This window comes from Pelodiscus sinensis, chromosome 8, assembly GCF_052426305.1.
Source record: "Pelodiscus sinensis isolate ZL-2025 chromosome 8, ASM5242630v1, whole genome shotgun sequence".
Lineage (NCBI taxonomy): Eukaryota > Metazoa > Chordata > Testudines > Trionychidae > Pelodiscus > Pelodiscus sinensis.
The window spans coordinates 24,212,551-24,237,205 of NC_143059.1; the positions used below are offsets into that span (position 1 = coordinate 24,212,551).

Below are 24,655 nucleotides of genomic sequence, written 5' to 3' on the forward strand. Positions count from 1 at the left end.
GTACAGTTTAATCTGTGGTTAAGTGTAAATTGCCCATTTTTTAAGTAAAAATGCAGAAAATAGCATTAGGAATTATACATTCTGATTTGGTAAACAATTTCAGGCCTAATTTGGTCTAATTTCCAGGAAGAGCAAGTGAAACTACTATGTTCATAATAATGGCATTGAAAATGTTTAAAGCTCTATATAAGCCACTAAAAAGCAATTTATAGAAATACTATGTAAATTTTTTAAAATGTCAACACAAGTCAAAATTACTATTGTTTGGGGAGAAACCTGTTGACTATTTGGCTTTTGGATACAATGAAGAAAATTAAAGACTTCCATGAAAGGAATATTTTCACATCATTTCAAAGACATTTTTTTAAACTAATAACTAGAAGAGTTACCCAGTGTTGCTCAGGTCCTTAACTCAATTTTAATTGTTTGGAAAATAAAATAAAAATGTACATGATTGATTTAAATCAGTGCTCTGGGGTGGGGCTGGGGATGAGGGATTCAGCCCTCTCTCACTGTAATAGCCTGGGGCTAGGTGAGAAGCACCTCTCCATGGCTGGTGCAGCTTCGTTGGGCATAGCTGGGGAAGGGGTACATGTGCCTCAGCTGTGACAGCTCCAGATTGGTTTGCCCCCTACTCTCCTCAGTAAGAATGAGAAATGCAGCAAACTGTGCACTTTCCTCTCACTCCCAGACAAAGGGAACCAGCCAGCCATGTCCCTGTGCGAACTGAGGGGTAGAGGGGAGCTTAAGCCCTGCTCATGTTCCCTAAAAGAGAGCTGAGGGCTTGGAGTTGGGGCACCCCCAGCCAGCCTCTTTCACCTGCCTGGTGATTCTCTTTTCTGTATGTTTTTATGAGAAGCAGTCCCACTCTAAGCACATCCCATTTTCCTGGCACAACCAAACCCTGACCTTTAAGTTATGATAAGTTATGAATTTGGTGGTCCTAGCTTTTACTGTTTAGGCGGAATTCTTGAACAGACAAACACACATACAAACTCTGTCACAAACATAGTAGATATGAGAGTGACCACTGGGGGCAGTGGGTCCACAGAGAAATATACAGGCTGTCCCTGCTTTATGTCCAAGATACGTTCCAAAAAAGTGGACCTACAGCAAAATAATGTAAAGTGGGGAATTTCTTTGATTTATGTTCAAGCAGCTGACTTTCGTTTGAGCAAATTTTTCATGTATTGTTTTTGAGTGACGTAAGATTGGCGTGTGGAAGGACTTGTAATGAAACAGTTCCTAACTTCATCAATGACGTTAGTGTGGAACCGACGTATACCAGGGCGACGTATAGTGGGGATGGTCTGTACTGCAGAGTGTCCATTGGGGGCAGGTGTATCACCAAGAGTGTCAGTAGCAGCTTCGCAGAGCCGGCATGCACAGAGAGCTGGCTTAAAAGCTAGTTCCCTGTGCCTATCAGCTCCTGCCTCCATCCCCTCTACCATGCTGCTCCCTCTGATAGAAAGACAGCAGCTTTAGTGGGGAGGCAGGTGGCTCTGCGGAAGCAGATACGTGTGGGGAGCTGGCTTGATAGCTGGCTCCCTGTGTGTATTGTCTCCCACCTGCCCCCCTCACCCTCTGCGCTGCTTCTTCTCCATCAGAGGCAGCAGTGCGAGGAGCAGGCGGCACTGCAGGATGCAGTGCTTGTGGGGAGCTGGCTTAGAAGCTCCCCACAGATACTGGCATTCACCCCTCCACCTTCCTTGCTGCCTGCTGATGCAGAGGGGAGGGAGTTTACATGTAGTCATTTGGTTAATTGTTTAAACGGCTACACGCTAACTTCCCTATTTCAGACTCACCTATTCCTTTCTTTCTGTGGTAACAAATAACTTCTGCATTCTCAGTACCTCAGAATGACTTCTGCTGTTCAAGAGTCACTGGAAGAATACTTACTCAGTTGGTAATTTGTTATACATCCTCATGAATATCATAGAATCCTAGGGCTGGAAGAGACCTCAGGAGGTCATTGAGTCCAGCCCCCTGCCCAAAGCAGGACCAACCCCAACTAAATCATCCCAGCCAGGGCTTTGTCCAGCTAGGACTTAACCTCTAGGGATGGAGGTTCCACCACCTCCCTCGGTAACCCATTCCAGTGCTTCACCACCCTCCTAGTGAAATAGGTTTTTCCTAATAATCAATCTAGCTCTCCCCTGCTGCAACTTGAGAATATTGCTCCTTGTTCTGACCTCTGTCACCACTGAGAACAGCCTCACTCCATCCTCTTTGGAACCCCCTTTCAGGTAGTTGAAGTCTGCCATTGAATCCCCCTGACTCTTTTGTAGATTAAATAAGCACAAATCCTTCAGCCTCTCCTTATAAGTCACGTGCTCCGCCCCCCTAATCATTTTGGTTGCCCTCCGCTCGATTCTCTCCAATGTTTCCACATCCTTTCTATAGTGGGGGAGCCCCAGAATTGGATGCAGTACTTCAGATGTGGCCTCCCCAATGCCGAATAAAGGGGAATAATCACTTCTCTAGATCTGCTGACAATGCTCTTCCTAATGTATGCTAATATGCCATTAACCTTCTTGTCTACAAGGGTACACTGTTGACTCATATTCAGCTTCTCATCCACTGTAATATCTGTACAATTAATCCAGTGCAAATAAGTTGCCTGGGAAAAAATTATAGTCATAGTACCAAAGAAATTAAGATGCCAATGCCATTTTAAAAGGTGCAGAAAGACAGGAACCTCTCTGCAACTCTTAAACTATCTTAAAATCAGAAGTTCACCCTCTTTAATGTCCTATGTCATTTCAAAAACTGGGGAGTCATTACTCTAGCACATGGAGACTGTGCATACATGCTATCTGGTGACTTCATTCCTTGTATATAAAGGGCTTGTTATCTTGCCCAAGTCCACTGTTCCTACCTTGAATAAGTGAAGAGGACTATACCCTTAATAGTTAACACCGAAGAAGGAGGCTTGCAATTCCAGAAAGTCTTTTAGGACTGGGACACCCCCACAATATGTAGTTTTTTGCATCTATATAACAAAGGTGTTACAGAGGACCTCAAGCCTCTGACTTTTTGTCTTGTTGGGCTTCCTGTGATGGATTTAGTAGATCTGCCTCTCAACTTCCATCCAGCTTGATCTACAAAGAACAGTGACAGGATAGTTGCACTTGTTTGGTAAATGTGAATCCTCTTCCTCCAATGAGTCTGAAGAATCATGTGGACAACAATTTCTGTTAAAGGGGGTACTACTCTTGGGGCTAATCAACAAAGACAGAGTCTAATTTTGAAGGGAAATCTTTGGTACTTATGTGGCTCCTTCACTTGAGTATTGGTACACCTCACAATCTTCAGTGTATTCACCCAACCCGTTTTATAGATGGAGCACTGAGGGACAGACAGATAAATGACTTGCCTGAGGTCACAAAGGAGACTGTTTTGAATTAATTGGCCAAGCTTTTGAAATTACCATCTAAGCATTTTATTCTGCTAGAGGAATACACAAATACATTTGAGACTTAGGGCTGAACTGGCAAAGTTGGGTCAGAGGCTACCATGCTCAGTCTGTCAGACTTCACATGTACTATTTGGACTGCATTGAGAACCACAGTGGCCTTTATAATGATGGAAAAATTTCTTTGGCTGAAGCAGTAGTTGGTTGATGAGACATTTAAGGCTAGCTTAGTCACTTAACCTTTCAGCAGGTGGTGAACTCTAGCAGCCAAAGCCTTTCAGATAAGAACATAAGAACGGCCGTACTGGGTCAGACCAAAGGTCCTTCTAGCCCAGTATCCTGTCTACCGACAGTGGCCAGCACCAGGTGCCCCAGAGAGGGTGGACCAAAGACAGTGATCAAGCGATTTGTCTCCTGCCATCCCTCTCCAGCCTCTGACAGACAGAGGCCAAGGACACCATTTTATCCCCTGGCTAATAGCCTTTTATGGACCTAACCTCCACGAAATTATCTAGCTTCTCTTTAAACTCTATTATAGTCCTAGCCTTCACAGCCTCCTCTGGCAAGGAGTTCCACAGATTGACTACACGCTGTGTGAAGAAGAACTTTCTTTTATTAGTTTTAAACCTGCTCCCCATTAATTTCATTTGGTGTCCTCTAGTTCTTCTATTTAGGGAACTAATAAATAACTTTTCTTTATCGGCCCTCTCCACACCACTCATGATTTTATAGACCTCTGTCATATCCCCCCTCAGTCTCCTCTTTTCTAAACTGAAAAGTCCCAGTCGCTTTAACCTCTCCTCATATGGGACCCGCTCCAAACCCCTAATAAGGGGAACAGAGAACTCCCCCATTACAGGCGCCACTTCCTCCTGTTCTCAATACTAATCTGGATGTAATGGGATAGGCTTACAATGGAAATAGTATCCTCTAGGGCAGTGGTCTCCAATCTCTTTAAGCACGAGATTACTTTTTGAATTTAAGTGCAATCTAAGATCTACCTCATACCCAAATATCCTTGCCCCACCTCCTTTGTGCCCCTTCTCTGAGGCCCCACACCCTGCTCACTCCATCCTCCCTCACTTTCACCACGCATTTCACTAGGGCATGCTCAGGACTGAGTTGGATGGGCCAAAAATTGTGGGGAGGGGGTTCTAGGTGCAGGCTCTAGGGGGGTGTTTGGATGCAGGATGCTTGGGGTGCAGGAGGGGGTTCATGACTGGGGTAGGATTTTGGAATGTGGGCTCCAGCTGGGCCCTGCTTGCTTCAGTTGGCTCCTGGGTGGTGTGGTGCAGTGGGGCTAAGGCAGGCTACCCCTGTCTTGGCCCTGCACCACTCCCAAAAGCCTCCAGCAAACTCTATCTCAAATGCTGCTGTCCCCCCTCGCTGCTCTGTGGAGTTAGGATACAAAGTGGGAGAGGGGGCACCTTGACATCAGCACCCTCCTCTTCCTCCCTTACACAGTAAGCAGGAGGTTTCTGAGGGGACAGCTCCAAGGCAGAGGGCAGGAGATGTGCAGGGAGAGACAGATGAAGTGCTGGCACTTGATAGCCTCTTGGCCAAGCCAGTCAGGATCACCTGTCAGAGGCTCCAAGATCTTGATCTGCTGGTTGGTGACCATTGCTCTAGGGAGAATGTTTTTCCAGAAAAGAAGACTTTGGACAAAAGAATTGCTTTTGCACCACGGAAGAGCTTAGACCACACTTAAGTAAACATATTAGTCATAAACTCCCCCACCCCCAATTGAATGTTAATTGCTATCAGCGTACATCTTTAAATATCACTGTTTATAATAGGTGCTAATTAGTGTTTTAAACACAGTAATTTAAACTTGCATAAACGAAGACAAAGTAAAACACAGTCAATTTTCCTAGTCTAGATGTGCTCGTGGTCAGGTTTTTGTGAAGTTGTTGCAGTGACAGAATGCTTGTGCCAAGCATTTCAACTATTTTAATACATCTGAGAGGCTATTCTAAATAGCGTTCTGAACTTACATGTAGATTTGTATGGGGAATGTAGTAATATGGAACACAAAATTCTTCCAGCACCTCTTTTCCTGGATTTGAAATCATAAAATGTTATAACTGTTCAACACCTTAAGAAACTAATTAAAACAAAAATTAAAAGCATTGTTTAATAGATGCAGCCACCTCGCCATTGAAGGACCCCTACATGCAACTGCTCATATTGTAATTGTTTTATTTAGTGAGTACATTTGGTTTTCCAGGTATTCAGTGATTCCACACCTGCAGCTAACCTCTTCATGTCAAATTTAGTTTCAAACATTTATTCATTCTCTTTTAAATGAAGAATTTTCATGTGAAGAAGCTTTGGAAAAACATGTGCAATATAAAATAATGCAGCAGTTTGCCTGTGTCTGTAGAGTCTGCAACAGTAGTGAGACCTGTGAACTGCTCCATTCATCTCATCAGTCCAGGGATTCTGAAACTGTAGAATTTGGCATTTTCCCAAGATACCATAAACTGCACATTGCAGCATGTTTACTGTGGAATATACCAATTTTCTGCAGATAAAATTTTGCTTTATTGCTCTGACCTCCCAGGGTTTGCTTGTAGTTGCCTCTTCCTCTCCCACTGCCCATGTATGGGGGAGTTAGTATATCATCCCTGCAGTGTTCCATGGAGCCAAGCAACAGGGAATTGGGGAGCCAGACATAGGCAGCACGAGTCAGAGGTAGAGATTGGCAAACTTGAATGCCTAGAAAACAGCACAGCAGGTGCTCAGGCAGCTTAGCTTCTGGAGCTGGTTAAAAGCTCCCTGTTGCCTTTAAATACATTAGTGGAAGGAGGTTCTTAGCCAGGCCACCATTTCATGATGTCTGAGACCTGAGGTGGAATATTACACTTTTTCGGCAACATAATTTACTTAAAAGTTCAACAAAGTATCAGCTAAGTCACAGTTAGTGTTTGTGTGGAGTTAAGAATAGGATTTAAGAGTATTTCATCATGTAGTAACTAATGTTTCTATGGACATTTTGTCCCTTTGAGCTGCAGAGGGAGCAAAGAATTGATCCTGATGATTGTATCATTTAAAATGTTTTTCTATTAAATATCTTTCATCATTTGGTGACCCTTAAGTACTGTTCATTTGAAGTGGCTTGACTGTCATTTTGGGTTCCAGTGTATGATGCTGTGAATAATAATACTGATCTTCTATATGGCCTGACAGGGAATTGTTTCTTTACTAGCTCCTTCATTACTAACTCATTGGGAGAATTCTGTACCACTGCGAATGGGCAGAATTCATATTCCTGCAGATTTCTTTGCTTCTCTGTAGCAAAATGACTTTCTGACAGCTGTGCAGCATTCCCTAGCAGTGCAAGTACATGGTTTCAGGTATCCAGAGAAACTAGCACACAGGTATATCACCCTGGAATGAGGGACACCCCAGTCAGTTACTTCTACCTTGATATGCAATCAGCTGATAGTTCCAGGCTGGGAAGGAAAGGACTTCCTCTTCCTCTGAAAAAAGTGACAGGGCTGTGTCAGACTGCCTTCAGCTGCAGGAAGCCCAGCATCCTTCCCTGCCTCCTGTTCCCATACCTTCTCAGCTGTGGGATAGGGGTCACTTTAGAGGGATGGGGGGGGTCACTGCTCCCTCACCCACCCACCCAACTCCAATGCATCTGAACCGCCAAGACCCAGCCATCCATGCCTAGCCTCACCTTGTACATCCAGAACCCTCTAGTCCTCCTTATACAAACCCCACCCCACTGAATCTTAGCCCCTGCATCTGCAGCCTCACTTCCCTGAGACCACCCTATCTGAAGTCCCTGAACTCAAACTCCTACTCAGATGAGCCCCATCCTTTGCACCACTCTGAGCCCCCCACATTCAGAGCCCATACCATTGACCTTCAGCTAGCTGCACCCCCAGACTCCCATCCCACCAAGCCTCACTCCCTCTGCACCCTTTGCTGAACCCCAGCCACCTGTACCTGGAACCCTCCTAGAAGCCTTTGTGCATCCATACCCATGAACATACCTAGAATCCCCACCTTCTTACCCCACTGAGCTGCTTGCATCCAGATTTCCCCACAAAGGATCCTCTCATTGCATACTGGGATCCCCCAACACTGAGCCCCTTCACGGTAGTATCCTGCCCGGTTGAATCTGCTTGCCCCATACCTGGTGCACCTGAACAGAGGGGCAAGGGCCTAAGATGTTTCTGGGGCAGAAAGATGATGTTGCTTTTCTTCCTGAAAATGCTGAAGACTTCAGGCATGCACAAATGACGTTAAGAAACATACTAAAATTAGGAAACATTAAATACTAGGATTGAAATTTTAGTTCTCTGTGGATGTGTATTATTATTAGTCAATTTCATTGTATACAAGTTACATAGAAATTATGTAACGCTCAGTGAAAGAGTTGGATTGTAAATGGGTATTCATATAGGTCTGTTCTTTATTTTGGGTTTCTCACTGCAAAGAGTGGGGCAGTGTGTAGTGATTGAAGCTGGGTCTACTTATTGGTCAGTGATGCAAATACATCTCTGCCTCTTTCACTGCATGCAGACTGTATTGCAATATGCAGACACAAACGTGATCCTAGGTACCCCTTAATCACACCATGTACCAGGGCTACTCAACTTTGGAAGCCCCAGGGGCCACAGTGATACTCACAGAACATGATGAGGGCTGCAGCTTAAGTGTGGTTGCATATACATGCAATTAGCTTCTTTCACACTGCTGGGCATGAACACAAAGATGTTCAAGACTGCACAACACACGGGCCCCATTTAAATCAGGTCTGCTGATATTAATAAAATGCAGTATTTCCACCCATATGACAGCACTTTTTTAAAGAGCAGTGACTATCCAGGTATTTAACTACTAAAATGCATATCAACAGAAGACCATTATATTGACTATTTTGTTTTGGCTCCCACCTGTGGGCTGCATGTTGAGCCCCGCATAAACACAAACCATGGGCTGCATGTGGCCTGCGGGCCGCGTGTTGAGTAGCTCTACCCTATACAGTACTATGGGGTTCTGTACAAACTCTGCCATGTGAAGTATTTTACAAAAGCTAATAACTCTGCTGCAACTGGTTCTATGTGGGACACTTAAGAGATCTGACTCTTCATAGTTTGCACCAGGCCTTTCATATTTGGCAGTGGAGTAAGCTCTGGTGTCAGGCAGGTGTCTTCAGTTGGCTCTATGAAAATTCATTTTCACTTGACTAGTTATAAGCACTTGAAAATTATCATTTCCTGTCAGTTCTGTGATCAAAACACAAAGCTTAAACTCTAGATGGTACATATACAAAATGGGCTCTCCGGTTGCTTTACACCATTAATATAGCCTTTGGTCTATGTGAAGATGAATTGCTCTAAGAACCAGCAGGCCGTAGGTGTCAGTTATCTAATGATTTGTGTTAATTCTGTGTCCTTCATGATCTTTATCAATTAAGGTATCAAACTGGGAATGGAATATAGCTGTCTAATATCAGAGAGCATTCTGCTGCTGCCAGCTACTTCAGTTTAACTTAGTTATAGAGGTCAATAATACCATCTCTTATTTACAAAGGTAAATTGAAATATTGAATCGCTAGCCATAGAGTACCAGGCATCCTGTGGATGGAATGAGCCCAGGGGAAGGGAAATAAGATTATGTAATTAAAGACTGTTGGACACAAGTGAGCAGTGTTAAAATTGCCCAAGATATCTTAAATATGACACTTTTTAGAATTTGAGTACTTAAAATAATACTATTTTAATGCAGTTTTACTTAACATGTATGTAACTTATTTTTATCAGTGCAAGCATTTATACTTGCTTATCTGCAACTTTTACTATAATTTCACTTCAGATATTCAGCTGCTTAACACTTTTTCCAGAAGGGGCACTTAAAACATCTCAGAAGTGTCATATGCAATCATAAGATGATTATAGAATATTTGATCATTAGTACTCTTGTAACTCTTCTGGCATGAAGTATTGTAACTCTGCTGGCATGAAGTATTAGATATACTTTGTTTTTGTAATATTAAATCAGCACCTGATATTTTGATGAGCACCCCAACTAGGTTGTTAGCACAAACAGAAGTTATGTGTGGTCTCTTCAGCCTGGTGTTTCAGATGCCTCAACTTATGCTTTTGTGTTTGTGCCAATTTTTGTTACATGGATTAGTGTTATAGTGCTTTCTCACCCTCCCCCTACTACTACTGATGCATATTTGTGTGTATATATGACAATAGCATAGTATCTTACCAATATGATTGTTTGATATTCTGTTCAAATACTTTTCATTTTGTGGAGAAACAGTAGTTTTGGAAATTTTAATTAGAAGGCTATTGCAACTACATTCAGACGTTTGGAAAGCGGTACTAGGTGATATGTTCTTTCCTGGTTTAGGCTCAAAGGCCTTAGTTTTCTTTAAAAAAAAAAATCTTTATTCCACTTGTTGTTTCTGATTTATTCCTTTTTCTAAAGCATTGGATTTATAACTTGAATCTCTCTCTCTCTCTCTCTCTCTCTCTCTCTCTCTCTCTCTCTCTCTCTCTCTCTCAAAAACACCTTTTCCTGTGGGATGACAGAGTGGTGTCGTCATGTCACTCTGCGTTCCCCCTGTCTCCCCACTCCTCTTTCCCAGTCCTTGGCTGCTGGGCCATGGCCTCTCTCCTCCATTTCCTCCTCCTTGGTGGCCAGAGGGAGAGCATGGGGCCCAACGAGGTCTGGGAGCGGCCCCCCGGTGGCTGGAGGGAGATCTGGGTGCGACCTCAGCCTGGCCCCCTTTCCCTGGGTGCAGGTATCCAAGAGCAGGGGTGGTATTGGGGCCGGAGGCAAGGAGGAAGAGCTGGGGCCAGGATGGCCTTGGAACCCGCCCTGGTGGCAGGGGGAGGGAAGCGCCTCAGCCTGGCCCTTCCTGGCATCTGGGAAGAGAGTCGGACCTGCCTTAGCCTGGCCCAATCCGCCCGCCCTACTGACCAGAGGGAGCGAGCCAGGCCAGCCAGCCCCCCAGAGGCTGGAGGAAGAGAGCTCAGCCAGCCACAGCCTTGGGCTGCACTTCTTCAGTTCACTGTAATCCTCTCAACTGGTCTGAGTTTAGTTCAGCATTTGCAGTCCTGTTCTCTCGGGCAATTAGAGGCAGCCAGCCTTCCTAAAGCAAATATTTATTCAGAAAAAAAAAAACCATTTTAGAGAACACATTTTAAATCAGTAAACTGCTTGTATGCATGTTGAGTGACAATTGGAACATCAGTCTTCCACATTGGCACCCTGGCAGGTTTTGAAGTACTTTGGGTCATCTTCGAGGCTTTACCCCTCTGGTCATGGTTTAAAGCCTGTCAGTTCTTGGATGAAGAGGAATTACCCCTCTCCATGTTAGAGTGGGCATGTTGTATAGCTCTTCCTTCTTTGACAACCAGATGAATCAGGTCATGCCACTATAAACAATCTCCCCAGAGGGTAAACCTTCAGACTTGTTACCTGTCTAAGGATTTGCCTAGTGTGTTTGGGGAAACTACTAGGGTTGCCAGGTGTCCGATATTCACCCGGACAGTCCAGTATTTTTGCCTCCTGCCCGGTAAAAAATTCAGAGAATACTGGATGCCTAAAATGTCTGGTATTTTCTGATTTCCACTCCCCCGGCCAGGATGCGAAAATGTCGGGCACCTTGCAACCCTGCGAAAATGCCGGGCACATGGCAACCCTACAAACACTCAGTACCCGGCCACCCCCCGCTTTCCCCCCGCCCTCCCTGGAGACTTTCCCTGGCTCCCAGCACCCCCAGCCTCTCCGACCTCAGCCCCCATGCTTACTTGGTTCGGTAAGGCTGCTGGCACAAAATGGCTGCCGACCAAGAGGAAGCAATGCTTCCCCTGGGTCTTAGTGCTCAACTTCTCCCCGTTCCTATCCCTGCACTCACTCTTAAAGGGGACATGATGTTTTAATTCTGTTTTATAGTTTTAATTTTTTTGCTCAACAACTTTGGTCCCCCCCCCCCTTTTTTTTTCCTTCAACAGAATTTTTTCCCAGTGGTTTTTTTTTTGGGTGGGGGGTGGGGAGGGTTGGTATTTTCGTTTCAACTATCTGGCAACCCTAGAAACTACTGTAACTTCCTAGTGGAGCCAGAATACAAGCTGGTAAAGATACATACAAAATGTATAAATTCTTGAATTCCATATGTCCTTAGTTTGTTACAGTGTTTACATGAGGAAAAAACAAAAATGTGAATGCTGCTTAAGACAAATGAATATCTTCTGCATGTCTGTTAAGAGAATTTTGTAAATAGCAAGAAAGCATGTACTTAACCATTCCTCAACTTGAAGAGCAAATCTAAAGGCTTTTTATTTGTTCTTGAAAAGTTCTATTATTGTGTTCCAGGGTCAAGGTGCAATAACTGAACGACTGAGAAGTTTCAGTATGCATGATTTAACAGCTATTCAAGGAGATGAACCTGTGGGACAAAGGCCCTATCAGATTTTACCTGAAAACAAAAAGAAAACCAAAAGTTCTGTAAGTGAATCTCTGGGTATGTATCTTGCTAAAGTTTTGGGCTATTCATAGTGTAGTTACATTCTGATATGTAAAAGCCAGGAAGTGGAAAGAGCAAAAAAACATTTTTATTCTCTTAAATATTGGTGGTGGAAAAAATCTCTGCAAATATAAATTGTCCCCAGTTGGCTCTGGGGACCAGGGTTGGGGAACACGGCCCAGCACCTTTCCTACTGCTGCGTGCTGTTGAGAGAGACGTGTCCTCTCAGCCAACTGGCACTGGGCAGGGGCAGGAGTAGCGTCTCCTTCAGTCGTGGAAGAGTGCTTTCCTGTGCAGCAGGAGTGCCATATGGCATGCGGTCTCCTGGCCACGGAAGTATGCTTTGCTGTGCAGAGTAGCTTTGAGTGGCCTTCCCAGCGTGCAGGGAAGCGCTCTTCCATGACCAGGAGACACCACCTCTGTTTGGCGCTGATTAGCAGAGAGGCGTGGCAGGACGCGCCCATCCCAACAGGTGCAGCGAGAGTGGTGTACCCTAGCCCGGCCACAGAGCTGCCATGGCGTGGCAGCCAGAGGTCCATGGCCCGTTGGTTGGAAACCACTGATCTAGTTGAATTGTTTGACAATGAGCTATTATTCCTGTTGGAGTAAACATTTATCCTACTACAAATTACAGTATTACCTAAATTATCTGTGTCATGGCTCCTTCCCCATTCTGGCATGATAAATGCAGAAGTGGGGGCCAGCAAGTGTACCCCAAAGCCTTATCTACCAGGCTTTGGTATAAAACTTCCCCCCAAGATCTTAAAAACCTAGGTCTTGGGAATAAAACTTCCGCTGCCACCACCCAAATGTTGATAAAGAAATCAGGGGAAAGATCATTTGGGAAATCTTACCCCTAATACAAAAATCAGGGCACACCATTAACCACTGCCAGGTTAATAAAAAGAAAAGAAAGAACTTTTATTATTACAACAATATTCCTGTTGCAAACATAATGACTAGGTAGGGAGGTAACAAAATATACTCATGAAGAAACTCCATGGGCCTAGAACTTAGTTACAAAGAAAAGCCAAAACATCTTTTAAACAGTGCCAGATCTCAGATCCCATACCCAATCCATAAGACAATAAAACCTAACGAAACTACCTAAACTTTACCCTACTTACAGAAAATGAAGAATGGTGTCTTGGAGAGAGAGAGAGACATGCTTGTCCCTCTCTGAAGCTGCAGAGAACTCTCTCTGAGAGACAAAAGGGAGAAGAGAAAAAAACCCAAATTCCTTTGTCAGTTTGAAAAGTCCCACCTACATTCTTATTGGTCACTCCACCTGGCTAGGTGTAGTTAACCCCTTAATCCCCAGGCTGCTGGCTAACCCTCATAATCCTGACAATCTGTATTATTAAATCATGCAATATTTAGTCTTGTTAAAATTCATCTATTGAGTAATCTACATGCATATAAAAATGCCCAAATAAGTATTTTCTACTCATGGGTTACAAAACAAAAAGAAAGATCATAACTAAACTTTGAAAGTGGATGCGGAGCAGCCTCTGCCCATGGGGAGCTTGGGCCTGACGCGGACAGAGGCTGCTTGGTGGCAGCCTCCCCTGTCCCTTTTAAGTTGCCTGCCCCCAGCACTGGTTCCTGCCAGCCCCCCCCCCCCCTCTGTAGGAGGCAGTAAAGGTTGTGCAGACTGTCTGCAGAGCCAGCATGGGTTGAGAGCCAAAAGCCAGCTCCTCATGCGTATTGGCTCCAGCCTACCCCTCCCCCCACCATCTGCAATGCTGCCTCTCTATCAGAGGCAACAGGGCTGGAGGTGGGTAGAAAGGCAGATCTGGTGGTTGTGGGGATCCTGCTTAAAGCCAGCTCCCTCACGGAGCCAGCTCGCAAGGGAGGAAAATATGTGTAGTTGACCAGATTAACCGATAGGCCTAGGCTTATCAGTTAATTGTATAGTCGACTATATGCTGACATCCCTAATTAGGACTGTATTTCCACTTTTTTAAAGGATATCTATCTCTCTTGAGTAATCCCTGGAACCATGTCATTTGATCATGATGGGTTTTCTCTGTTCAGGACATGTGTCTCTTAAATCTGAAAATTGAAATAACTCATTGTAAAAAAGTGTTCCTTTTTAAAACAGCAATAAAAAACAGATTTGAAATGTCAAACGTTACTTACACAGCAAGTAATAAGCTGCCTGTTGTTCAGTATTTGATGTTAATCCCAAATTATCATGGCTCAAGAAAGAACTCCCTGCAGGAAAACAGCAAATGGTAGCAGGATAGCTTTGATCTTCATTTTATAAACAATTATACTGCCAGTAGAGAACTTAAAGGACACTACTATATGATGGCCAGCATAGTTTTAAGGATTGCATTGCACGGACTGATGGTTTTGGCACTACCTGACACTTTTATAGTGTACAGTTGTTTGTTTGCCCTCTTACCTTGAAACGGATGGCAGACTGACAACTGATTGATATATTTTTTTCCCAAAGAAATCCCCAGCGTCTTTTTAACAAAGAATGTATTTGTTAAAATGCACCAAACTTCATATCTTTTTGTCAGCAAAATTCAATAACTGAAAAAGCTTTCATGCCATCTACGGCTTTAACTTTCCTGAATTTTCATTATTTGTGCTGCTATTTATACAATTTACCACATACAAGCTTCTGCCTGATGTGCTTTATTTTAGGTTACAGAATTCCATTGAAAAAAGATTCTGGAGATGATAAAACAGATGAGGAAATGGAGGGGACTCATTCAGAAGATGAGATGTTTGCTCAGAGGGGCCTCAGACGATCACAAAGCATGAAATCTGTGAAAAGTATTAAAGGCCGTAAAGAGGCAAGTGCAGTGTTTTATAATAGTATTGTGTTCCATTAATAGCAATGTATTTTGAAAATATAACGGCCTAAGAAATCAGAATATTTGATTGTGAAGGACATAGAGTGGCTCTAAATTGTAAGCAGAATCTGGAATACAACATGTATAGTTATCATCAAATATACAACTACTCCTGTTTCTGCCTTCTAAAGGGAAACAAGAATGGGATACGCCTGTTAACTACAAAAGACAAGGGAAAAATATACTGACCATATAAATATAATTGCATAAAGTAAAGTAATTAAATTATTTATCTCTGAGCACTATGTCCTGTATGTGTACTTATCATAATGATGGCACATAGAAAAGGAGTGGCCAACCTGCGGCTCCTGACAGAACCCAGAACCACTCGGGTCAGCCGCTCTCATGGCCAGGCTGCTGTGAGCAGCATGTGTGCTCACAGCCCTGCGCCGTTCCGCTCCTAGCCCCCAGCACACTAAGTTATATCCTGCACGTGAATAAGGTTAGTGGGGGAGGGGGATTGGGTTAGAGCAGGGAAGGGAGGTGTCTGGCTCTGGGGTAGGGGAGGGGAGGGGAAGGAAGAGGAGTTGGGGGAGATGCGCAAAAGGTGCCGGCCGCTCAGCGCAAGCGCCCCAGCGCCTGGAGGGAGATGTGTGGCTGTAGCAGCGGCAGCTATGGGACTCGAGAATTAGGTTACTCTGTGCGCCTGGCTCTAGTCTGGAGGAGGGGAAAGGAAGGGAGGGGATTGGGTATGGGGTGTGGGTGCACACGGTGTCCCAGCCAGCACATCTCCAGGCTGGCCACTCAGTGCATATGCCCCAGCACCTGGAGAGAGATGTGTGTGGCTGTAGTGGTGGCTCTTCCTCTGGGACCCAAGAATTAGGTTAGAGCAGGGGGAGGGGGATTGGTATAGAGGGGAGCTGGTGCCTGGTTTGGGGTGGGGATTGGGGTAAGGATGTGTGTGTGTGTGTGTGTGTGTGTGTGTGCGCGCCTGGCTCTGGGGAAGGGGAGAAGGATTGGGGGGGGGGGTGCCTGGCTCTGGGGAATGAGATTGGGTTAGAGCAGTGGTTCCCAAACTTTTTGGCATCACGCCCCCTTTTTGATTTTTGAGATACCCTCATTTCCCCCCCCCCCCCCCCCAATAGCAGCAAAACTTATGGGGGGGGGGGAAGAACTGATGGGAGATGAGAAACAAAAATAGCAGCAAAACTTATTGGGGGGGGGGCTGGGTAACCTCATGCCCTTCCCCTCCGGCATTTCTTCATGCCCCCCAGGTGGCATGCCCCCCAGTTTGGGATCCCATGGGTTAGAAGGGGTGTGTGTGTGCGTGTGTGTGCGCGCACCTGGCTCTGGGGAAGGGATGGGGATTGGGTTAGAGCAGGGGGGTTCCTGGGGGAGGGGAGGGGAAGAGTAGCCAGCATGCTTCCTGAGACCTGGATCCCCAGGTACTTGCCCCAGCTGTCTCTGTCCCCTCCTCCTGGTCAGACCCTCCTCCCCACGAATACCCTGTCCCAGCACATTAGTGAGGCTTGGGGTTTTTTTGAGCAATTGTGGTGTGTGGGGTTTTTTTTTGCATCTCACTTGTGCTGACTTTTCTGTGGGTCAGTGACCCCTGACTCAAAAACAGGTGGTCCCCCCCCCCATAAATAAAGACAACGCTGAAACATTTTGTGTTTGACATAATAGTTTAAAAACAAAGCCCCTATCTAGCCGCAGCATCATAACACTCCTGAAACCCCCCCCCCCCCCCCCGGACTCCAACCCTGAGCCTCTTACACACTGGAACCTCCTGTCCTGAGCCTTTCACATCCCAAACTCCTGCACCCCCACATCCCCAGTCTTCTGCCACAACTCTCCTGTACCATCCACACACTGCAAATCTGTGTCCTGAGCCCATTATACTCCTAGCCTCGAGCCCCTCCTGCACCCCAGCCCAAACTCCTTCACCCTCACAGATACAAGCCTGCGGCTTGGTCAGCACCCCAACCCTCCCTCTTACCCCAACACTCTCCAGCCTGAAGCCCCCTCCCTGAGCCAGCATCCTCTTCTCTACCTCCTCCTGCACCCAAATTCCCTCCCAGAGCTTGCACCTCTCACCCCTTCCCAGTGCTTTTTTTTGTGAGCCACAATAACAGTGGAGACAGCGTGAAGAGCCAGGGCAAAGTTGTTGAACCCTTCCCCGCCCCCCCAAAAAAAGGGCAGGGCCGCGAAGACCCAGGGAAAAGTTAACTTAAAAAAAGAAAAAGAAGCCGAGCCCTGAGACAGATGTAGCAGCACTTATTTTCCCCTAGCGCGCCTTTTTTTTTCCCCCCCTTTCCCCTCAATGGCTTTGCTTCATGCTGTTTCCACTGCTATTGTGGGTTCTTTGTCTGGAAGGAGTTGGCCACCCATGGTGTAGAAACAGCTTGGAGGAAAAGAGGTGACTATCATGACACCTTATTTGAGTTGTGAGTAATACACCATGTGGTCCCTGGTGCATACAGGGATCCTATAAGGGAAAGAGCCATTCACATTTTTAGTTGTGTGCTATGGAAACTTTGAAAAAAATAAGCACTGTACTTTGATTTATAATACAAAGGGGAAAAAAGCTCCTATGGAGGGCTCTAGGTGCCCTAACAAAGATTTAAAGATTCACTCTAAGAACCAGGCGCATCATCAATGAACTTACCACCAAACAATCCTGCAACATAAACACACATGGCAGCCGTCGTCATAACATTTCTGCCCTTCAAAGGCCAGGGTGAAAAGTGGGGGTTTTCAGCACATCCAGAAGGTCAACACATTTTGGTGCATTCTAGATGTAACTGGAGGAGGAGAAGGGAAAGAACATTTTTCTAAGTAGATGGTCCTTCATGAAGGATGCCCAGCTGACAGCTCCCCCTCAAGCTTAACGCACCTATGACTGCAGCTCTACCGGACAATATAGAAGAAGGCAGTTTTTCATATAGGCACATCCCAAGTAATGTAGGGTATTATAACTTAAAACATCACTCTACATTCTGTCTGGAAATGAAGATGCAGCCAAAACAGATCCTAGAGTACTGGTGTTAAGTTTCCATAGTTTTACCAAGTAAACTGCTGTAGACTATGCCGTTGTACACATCAGATTCTTCGTTTATTTAAGGTGAAGCTCCAGGTAAAGCCTGCTTCAATAATTTGATTTGGGGGTAACAGATGCATGGATTGTAGAAATAGCTCCATGTTACAAGCCAGCTGTGCCTGAAATAAAGCTGTTCTTCTGATGGCTATGTAATGTGATCTGCAAGTCCAGTAGTATCTCCAGGCAATGAATTTGTTCAGTACACAACATATTTTGGTTGCATCTCCAGCCTGCTGATATCGTGGCCTGCTGACTTTGACTCAGCTAGCCCTCTATGCCCCACTTCTATCTAACCCTAAGTAAGGTGTGTGATAGTGGTGGGGTCAGGTGAGTTAAACAGCTGGGTAGTATTGTCATGAATCCTCAAACCACTTCCTAGTAACCCTATATGTTGTCCTGTATCAAGTGGTCTAATATTTAATTCCTGGTTGTAGCAACTGAATTGAAATATTCTGAAGTTGAATCATAACAAATGCTTGTTTTTGTCCTGATAATTTTTATGCAACTTAAGCAGTAATATTTGATTTCTAACACAACTTTCTCTTTCAGATACGGTATGGCTCATTAAAATATAAAGTGAAGAAGAGGCCTGCAGTGTATTTTTAAGTGAACTATACTTTAAAGACAAACTGCTGTATTATAGTAACTTTATTTAGCACATGTTGTTCAGGATTTGTGTATTATAAACTTTAAGCACATTGGTAGGACTAATTTTTATCAATCTAAACAGCTGTATTAGTTACTTTTCATTTTTAATGGCTTATCATTTTGGCTTGATTGTTAAATCTGGCGAGGAAAAATCTGGTGCTAGGTTTCTGGACTCCTTAAACTTTGTAAGAATTTAATGAATGACAAAAACAAAGCCTGAACAAAGTACTGAACAACTGCAAGTTCAACTGATATTAATGGAAATTGATGTTATTCAGCTCTTACAAAACTTAAGCTTATAGTGTTTCCCAGTTTAAAATGCAAAAATAGATATACTCGAATTTTTTTCTAAACCAAGATTTTTCAAAAAGCTTTTATAGTTGTGTAAAAATGTACAGTTTGACAGTGAATGAAGGTGGGAGAAGGAAAAAAGGAAAGCCATTTATATTTGGTATGTCCTTAGAAGACCTTCTTACGCCTTATTTCTTAATATTGTAATTAATAATAGGTGCAGATGCACTTTGACATCTGTACAACAGTTTTGCATACTTGTTTACTGTTTTATAACTGTACATATATTAGTGATATTTTTAAATCAGGTTTCACCAATGTATTTTTAAATGGCAGCAATGTAATCCTTATATTACCACATCTCTGTGTTGTAGATAATTGCTACTAAATTTTAAATAATTTGGTGAGGTGCTTTGTAGAGGAGGTATTCTTTCTCCAGCACAGTCAGATGTAAAGTCATTTATCACTAATAGCCAGGTCTCAGTTTTAAATTGCGGTAGATACAAATTTGGAGCAATTTGTGAAATATCAGGGACCTGATCAACTAATTAGTTGTGTGATACAATTACTATTGAAATGAATGGGATCTGATGGACTGTTCAGGCCCTACATTGTAGGTTTTTTGCTAAGACTTATTTTACAAGATATTTCAAATAGTTTTACTATATCAATTTTGAGTTCTGAATTTACACTTCTCTTCTTTTTTATCATTCCTGAGGTCGTCAGTAAGATATTTGTGTATAAATAGTTCTTTTCAAGATGGTCTTCTCACTGATTCAGTCAGCATTGCTGTATCTAATTAAGATTTTTAAAACTAAAGAAAATGTTCTTATATATCTAACCAAGAGGGATAGAAGGAAAATATTATGGTAAAGAAGTTTTTTATACAACTATCTCTGTAGTTAATAAGCAGGGAAGAAAAATATGATTTAAAAAATGAATGCAATTTAAAATGTATTCCGTGGTGACAAAAGTGTCACTCTCCGTTTTAAAGGACGATGTGTCAAGGATCACTTCCAAAAACTTTCTATCCTGCAAATTATCATCTTCCAGATACGAGCAAAATCCAGCAAGTAGAGACTGTAAAAGGGTAGTAAGATTTTTACCATCTGTAATCTGTCCTCTTCTCTCTCCCACCTCCATTCAGTAGCAACCCTGTCTACCAGCCCAGTGTAGCCCACTGTAAGATTTAAGTTTTGTCTTACCTAAATTGTTCTTATTTCTAATGTTACTGTCACCAGAGAAACTCTACTAGTGGGAACGTCTTTTGGGGCGGCTGCTGGCATTCTAACCACAGTATCATGTAGATTGGTGTTTTTCAATCTTTTTTTTATAAAGTACCCCCTTTAAAAAAATAAGTACCCCAGTACCTACAGTTTTCAGACACACACAGTGTTTTTCTACCATTGCAACACATTTGTTTAAACAACTTAATCGTAGCTGGGCTGGCAATGAAATTTTTGGGTGTAAAAAGTTAAAAAAAAATAAAGCACTGTAAAACTTAAAACCAAAATTTGGTTTTCTCCAAATTTCAGTTGTCGATGTACCCCCCCCCCCCCCCAGACTTCTCTTGAGTACCCTTGAGGGTACTCGTACCACTGGTTGAGAAACACTGATCATCTCTAAGCAAAGTTAAATGACCCAGTTATTTAAAATGAGGGGTAGTTTACATTAGTATTAACATCATGAAACTGCAACTGTAGGTGAATATAGGTGAAGTTACTGCAGACAAGACTTTATAGACAAGAGTGACAGCTGGAGTACTGTGCAAAGGGAATTTTGGAAACACTTCAGTTGGTACCATTTATATTCCATAAAGGTCTATATGAGCTAAGATTGACACAACTTTAATAAAAGATTTGATGACATATCAGTGACAGCCACCCTCTCTCAAATTAGCAAAGTATCCCTGATGCCTTCTCAGTGACTTGGTACACACTTCTCTTTCTTAGCATGGCTCTACCACTTCTTTATTTGTTTTCTCTTTTTTTAAATACTTGCAACAGCTCTTGATTAACACTGCACTACTGAGTGTAAGCATTTTGTGTTCAGCACTTCAGTAAGAAGGAACTTTGGCCATGATCTTAGTTTCATTCAATGTAGAGTGACGCAGAATGTGCTCTAAGATCATAAGAACACAAGAACAGCCATATTGGGCAAGACCAAAGGTCCATCTAGCCCAGTATCCTGTCTTCTGGCAGCAGCCAATGCCAGGTGCTCTAGTGGGAATGAATAGAACGAGTAATAAAGTGATTGATCTCTTTCCTGTCACTCATTCTCAGCTTCTGGCAAATGGAGGCTAGGAACATCATTCCTGTCCATCTTGGCTAATAGCTGTCAATGAATCTATCCTCCATGAATTTATCTAGTTCTTTTTTGAACCCCGTTACAGTCAAAGGCCTGGTTTACACTAGAGCAGTGTTTCTCAAAGTGGGACGCAGGCACATTTTGAGAGTGCTGCTAACAGGCCACTCCGGTTTGTTTATCTAAAGGCTTCATAGCAACAGAGCCTCACGGCTCTGGTTCGCAGTGGGAAGCATTGCATGTGAATTTACTTGTATACTGTCCTGTAAAAAGTTAATTGCTTCAGACTATTTTCTTTCACTGTTCAATCTAATAGATCATACTATCAAGTCATTACTGATAGCTTAGATTTTTCTCTGTTAGTTTAATCATCTTAAATTATAACTTCATGACAAATTTCTCACTTTTGAGTTACACTCAAATGTATGGGCTTGTTGTCTCCTGTTAGTCATTGTTTAACTAAACTGTACCTATTTATTGGCTGTCCTCTTACCATGCTAGACAAACTCACTCAGCCAATAATTTGAAATACTGTACAGTGTCAAACATTGTGGCAGAATGTTTGGCTTGAGCAATGGTGAAAGTGATCTGTGTAGTTTTCGCTATTAGATATCTTAAAAATATTAAATACAAATGTAAGTCCACTTCTGACAAAGCTAACACTTTATTCCATGAATTTGAAAATTAAAATATATAAACTGAACAACCCAAATATGATAGCATTTCAGGGAACTCTAAACTTGTCTGCCTCATACCGCATTTGTAATGTTAGTTACTTTTAAGGTCTGAAAACAAAATGATACTATTAGCCAAAGAACCAAATGCATTTTGGCAAATGTTTGGACTTTAGTATTAATGTTTAACATTCATCTTGTTAAACACCAGTGTATAATGCATAAACACTGATAGAAAACTAAAGTGTAAACAATTGATAAGCTTCTTAGAAAAACTTAATGCAAACCATGAAAGCAAAGCTAGTACCAGTGTTGACCATTTTATTTCAGTTACTTCCCTGCTTCTCAGGTGATCTAATGTTATCCTGAACCCGTCAGCCCTGATCTACCCTAGGGCTTTATTTTGAAATAACCTTCCTCAAGTTGAATTAATAAGCGGAGCTTCCAACACTACCACACTTATTATTTCGAAATAATGGGCTGCTTATTTAGAAATCTGTACTGCTTTCTTCAGGGAATAACGCTAATTTTGACATAGCAGTAGTGTGGACATGCTAGTGCCACTATTTTGAAATAACTACTCCCCAGAGTAATTCAAACTAATTACTCCCCAGTGCTTCCTGGGGCTCTAAGTCAAGGTAGCATGTCCACATTAACAGAGTCTGCCTCAGATTAATTTTGAGGCTTCCTTCAAAAGTGAAATTGGGGATACGCTATTTTGATTTTATTTTGGGAGTTATTTAATCAATTTAGTTATTTCAAAGTTGTTTCCTAGTATAGACATGCACTCACAAACATCAGTGAACTTAAGTTGATTACTATTATTGGGGGAAAAAGTGGCTTATAGAATGACAAAGTAAATGTTAAAAACACTTTTAGGAGTGATTTCATGGCTACGCTAATCTTATATTCATAATTTTGTAAGTTGGGACTTCAGTATTTTTTGAAAAAAATTTCTGTAAAGAATGCATATTTGTATAGGAAATATTGTAACATTTTTGAGAACTTTCATTCTGTAATGCTTACAAGTACCCCACATTAGTTTGCATTGAGAATAAAGATAGTAGCTTTAAAAATCAACAAGTATAAACTTTAATTTGTTGTTGTAATATAAATTAGTCAACTTGTTTACATATTTGTATTCTAAAAAGCTTTTTAAAAACATTTTTTATCTGCTTCTCTGGACATTTTTGTAAATGTTACTTTCTGAATAGAACACGGCGCGTATATTATTACCAAAAGTATAACTTTTAATAACCATGTAAAATAAACTGCAGACTTACTTAAAAACTAACTTGTTTGTATTTTATTATAAATTCCTCATTTGTAACAGGACACTAACTGTAAGAAGCTCCTTAAAATATGTTTGATGTATGGTTACAGTGTGGGATGAGGAGGCCTGAGCCTCACAGGCCAGGATCAGGCAAGCCAGAGCCGGAACTGATCCACGGGCTTTACCTGGTGGAAGTGCCTCCACATGCTGCTGCTCCCCCTTCCCCCAGCTGGTGCAGTAAAGCACTGCCGGGCTTTCCCCCACAAAATCTACTAGCCCAGGCCCTCCTAGCCCTGTCTATTTTGAAATAACTCCCCTAATTTCAAAATAAGTGGAGCATCCACACTACCAAGCCTGTTGTTTTGAAATCTGTACTCTTGCTTTCTTTGGGGAATAATGCTTATTTCAAACTTATTTCAAAATAGCATGAGTGTGGATGCTCAGATGCTGCTATTTCGAAATAATTGGCCTCCAGTGCCCTCTCACAGCTGCACAGATGGCTTTGCTGGAAACACATAGTCTGAACTGAGACCTTTGGTATTGGCTCAGAGATTAGGCCGAGGCTTTATGCACAATGTCTCCTGGGATGACTGCCCTTGGAACTTTTCTTCACAGCTGAGCCAGCTGTGAATGTGGCACATCCATCACCTCCCATGCCATTCTCCCAATTTTGTGGTAACTGCTGGAGGAAATGCACCTGGAAAGACCTGCTGTGGAAGCAGATGGCTTGCCTCTAGTCCCTCAGCCGGGGGCTTGACAGTAAGACCATTGACCAGGAGGGAGTGCTGGGCTGACTGGGAGTAGCAAAAGACCGCTTAGTACCAGCTGGCAAGCGAGCATGAGGCCACGTGCTCCTCCCTCACATGACCTTGTGCATGGAGCAGGCCACCAGCCACCTTCCCGTCTCTGCCCCTGTGGCTTTCCCTTCTAATCTCCCAGGGGCCGCTGAGTCCCCTGAACACGGGGTGGTGGGACCGCAAGAGCAACCAAAGTCTCCAGAGCTGACTGAGGGAGGTGCCAGCCCCAACCCCATCCCTGAGTTTCCCCTCCTACCCTATTCCAGGTTATTTCCCCAGTCTCTCCCATTTCATATCCCCCAAATAAACAGACTTGTTTGTTCAAACAAAAAGGCTTTTTATTTGCTCTGTCAGGGAGGGAGGAAGGTGGGAAGAGAGGGTAGAGGAAAGCGGGGTGTGGGAGAAAAGGCACACGGGGCAATGCAATGACCCCTTGTGTTGAGGCCCAGGTGAGAGTCTCTCAGCTGGCCTTGGCTGAAACACTGTCAAGGCCTCCCAGATGAGCACAGCCCCTTGTGTACTCATTAAATTGCACTGGTGTCAAGCTGCTTGTTAAGCCCTGGCCAGACATTCAGCCTCTGCCTCCCACCCTAGCAGGAAAGTCTCCTCCTTGCTCTCGCAAAGACTGTGGAGCACCCAGCAGGCCGCCACCACCGAGGAGATGTTTTGTTTGCTGAGGTCCAGGTGGGTGAGAAGACTCCTGAACCTCCCCTTCAAGTGGTCAAATGCACTCTCACTGACCATGAAGCACCTGTTCAGCGTGACACTGAAGTTCTCCTTTGTGGGGTCCAGGCTGTCCGTGTAGGACTAAATCAGCCAGGACAGCAAGAGGTAGGCTGTGTC

General features: G+C 43.4%; 1 protein-coding gene across 2 annotated transcripts in view; it reads left to right on the forward strand.

Moving 5' to 3' along the window:
- The window catches only part of REEP3 (receptor accessory protein 3), a 67,321-nt gene extending 44,285 nt beyond the window's left edge, over positions 1–23,036 (forward strand). For both annotated transcript variants that reach the window (XM_075934900.2, XM_075934901.2), the window contains exons 6-8: positions 11,765–11,912; positions 14,574–14,725; positions 18,375–23,036. In XM_075934900.2, coding sequence (XP_075791015.1) covers positions 11,765–11,912; positions 14,574–14,725; positions 18,375–18,431 — 357 coding nt within the window. In that variant the 3' untranslated portion in view covers positions 18,432–23,036. The remainder of the gene's footprint in view (positions 1–11,764; positions 11,913–14,573; positions 14,726–18,374) is intronic.
- Positions 23,037–24,655: the final 1,619 nt, after the last annotated feature.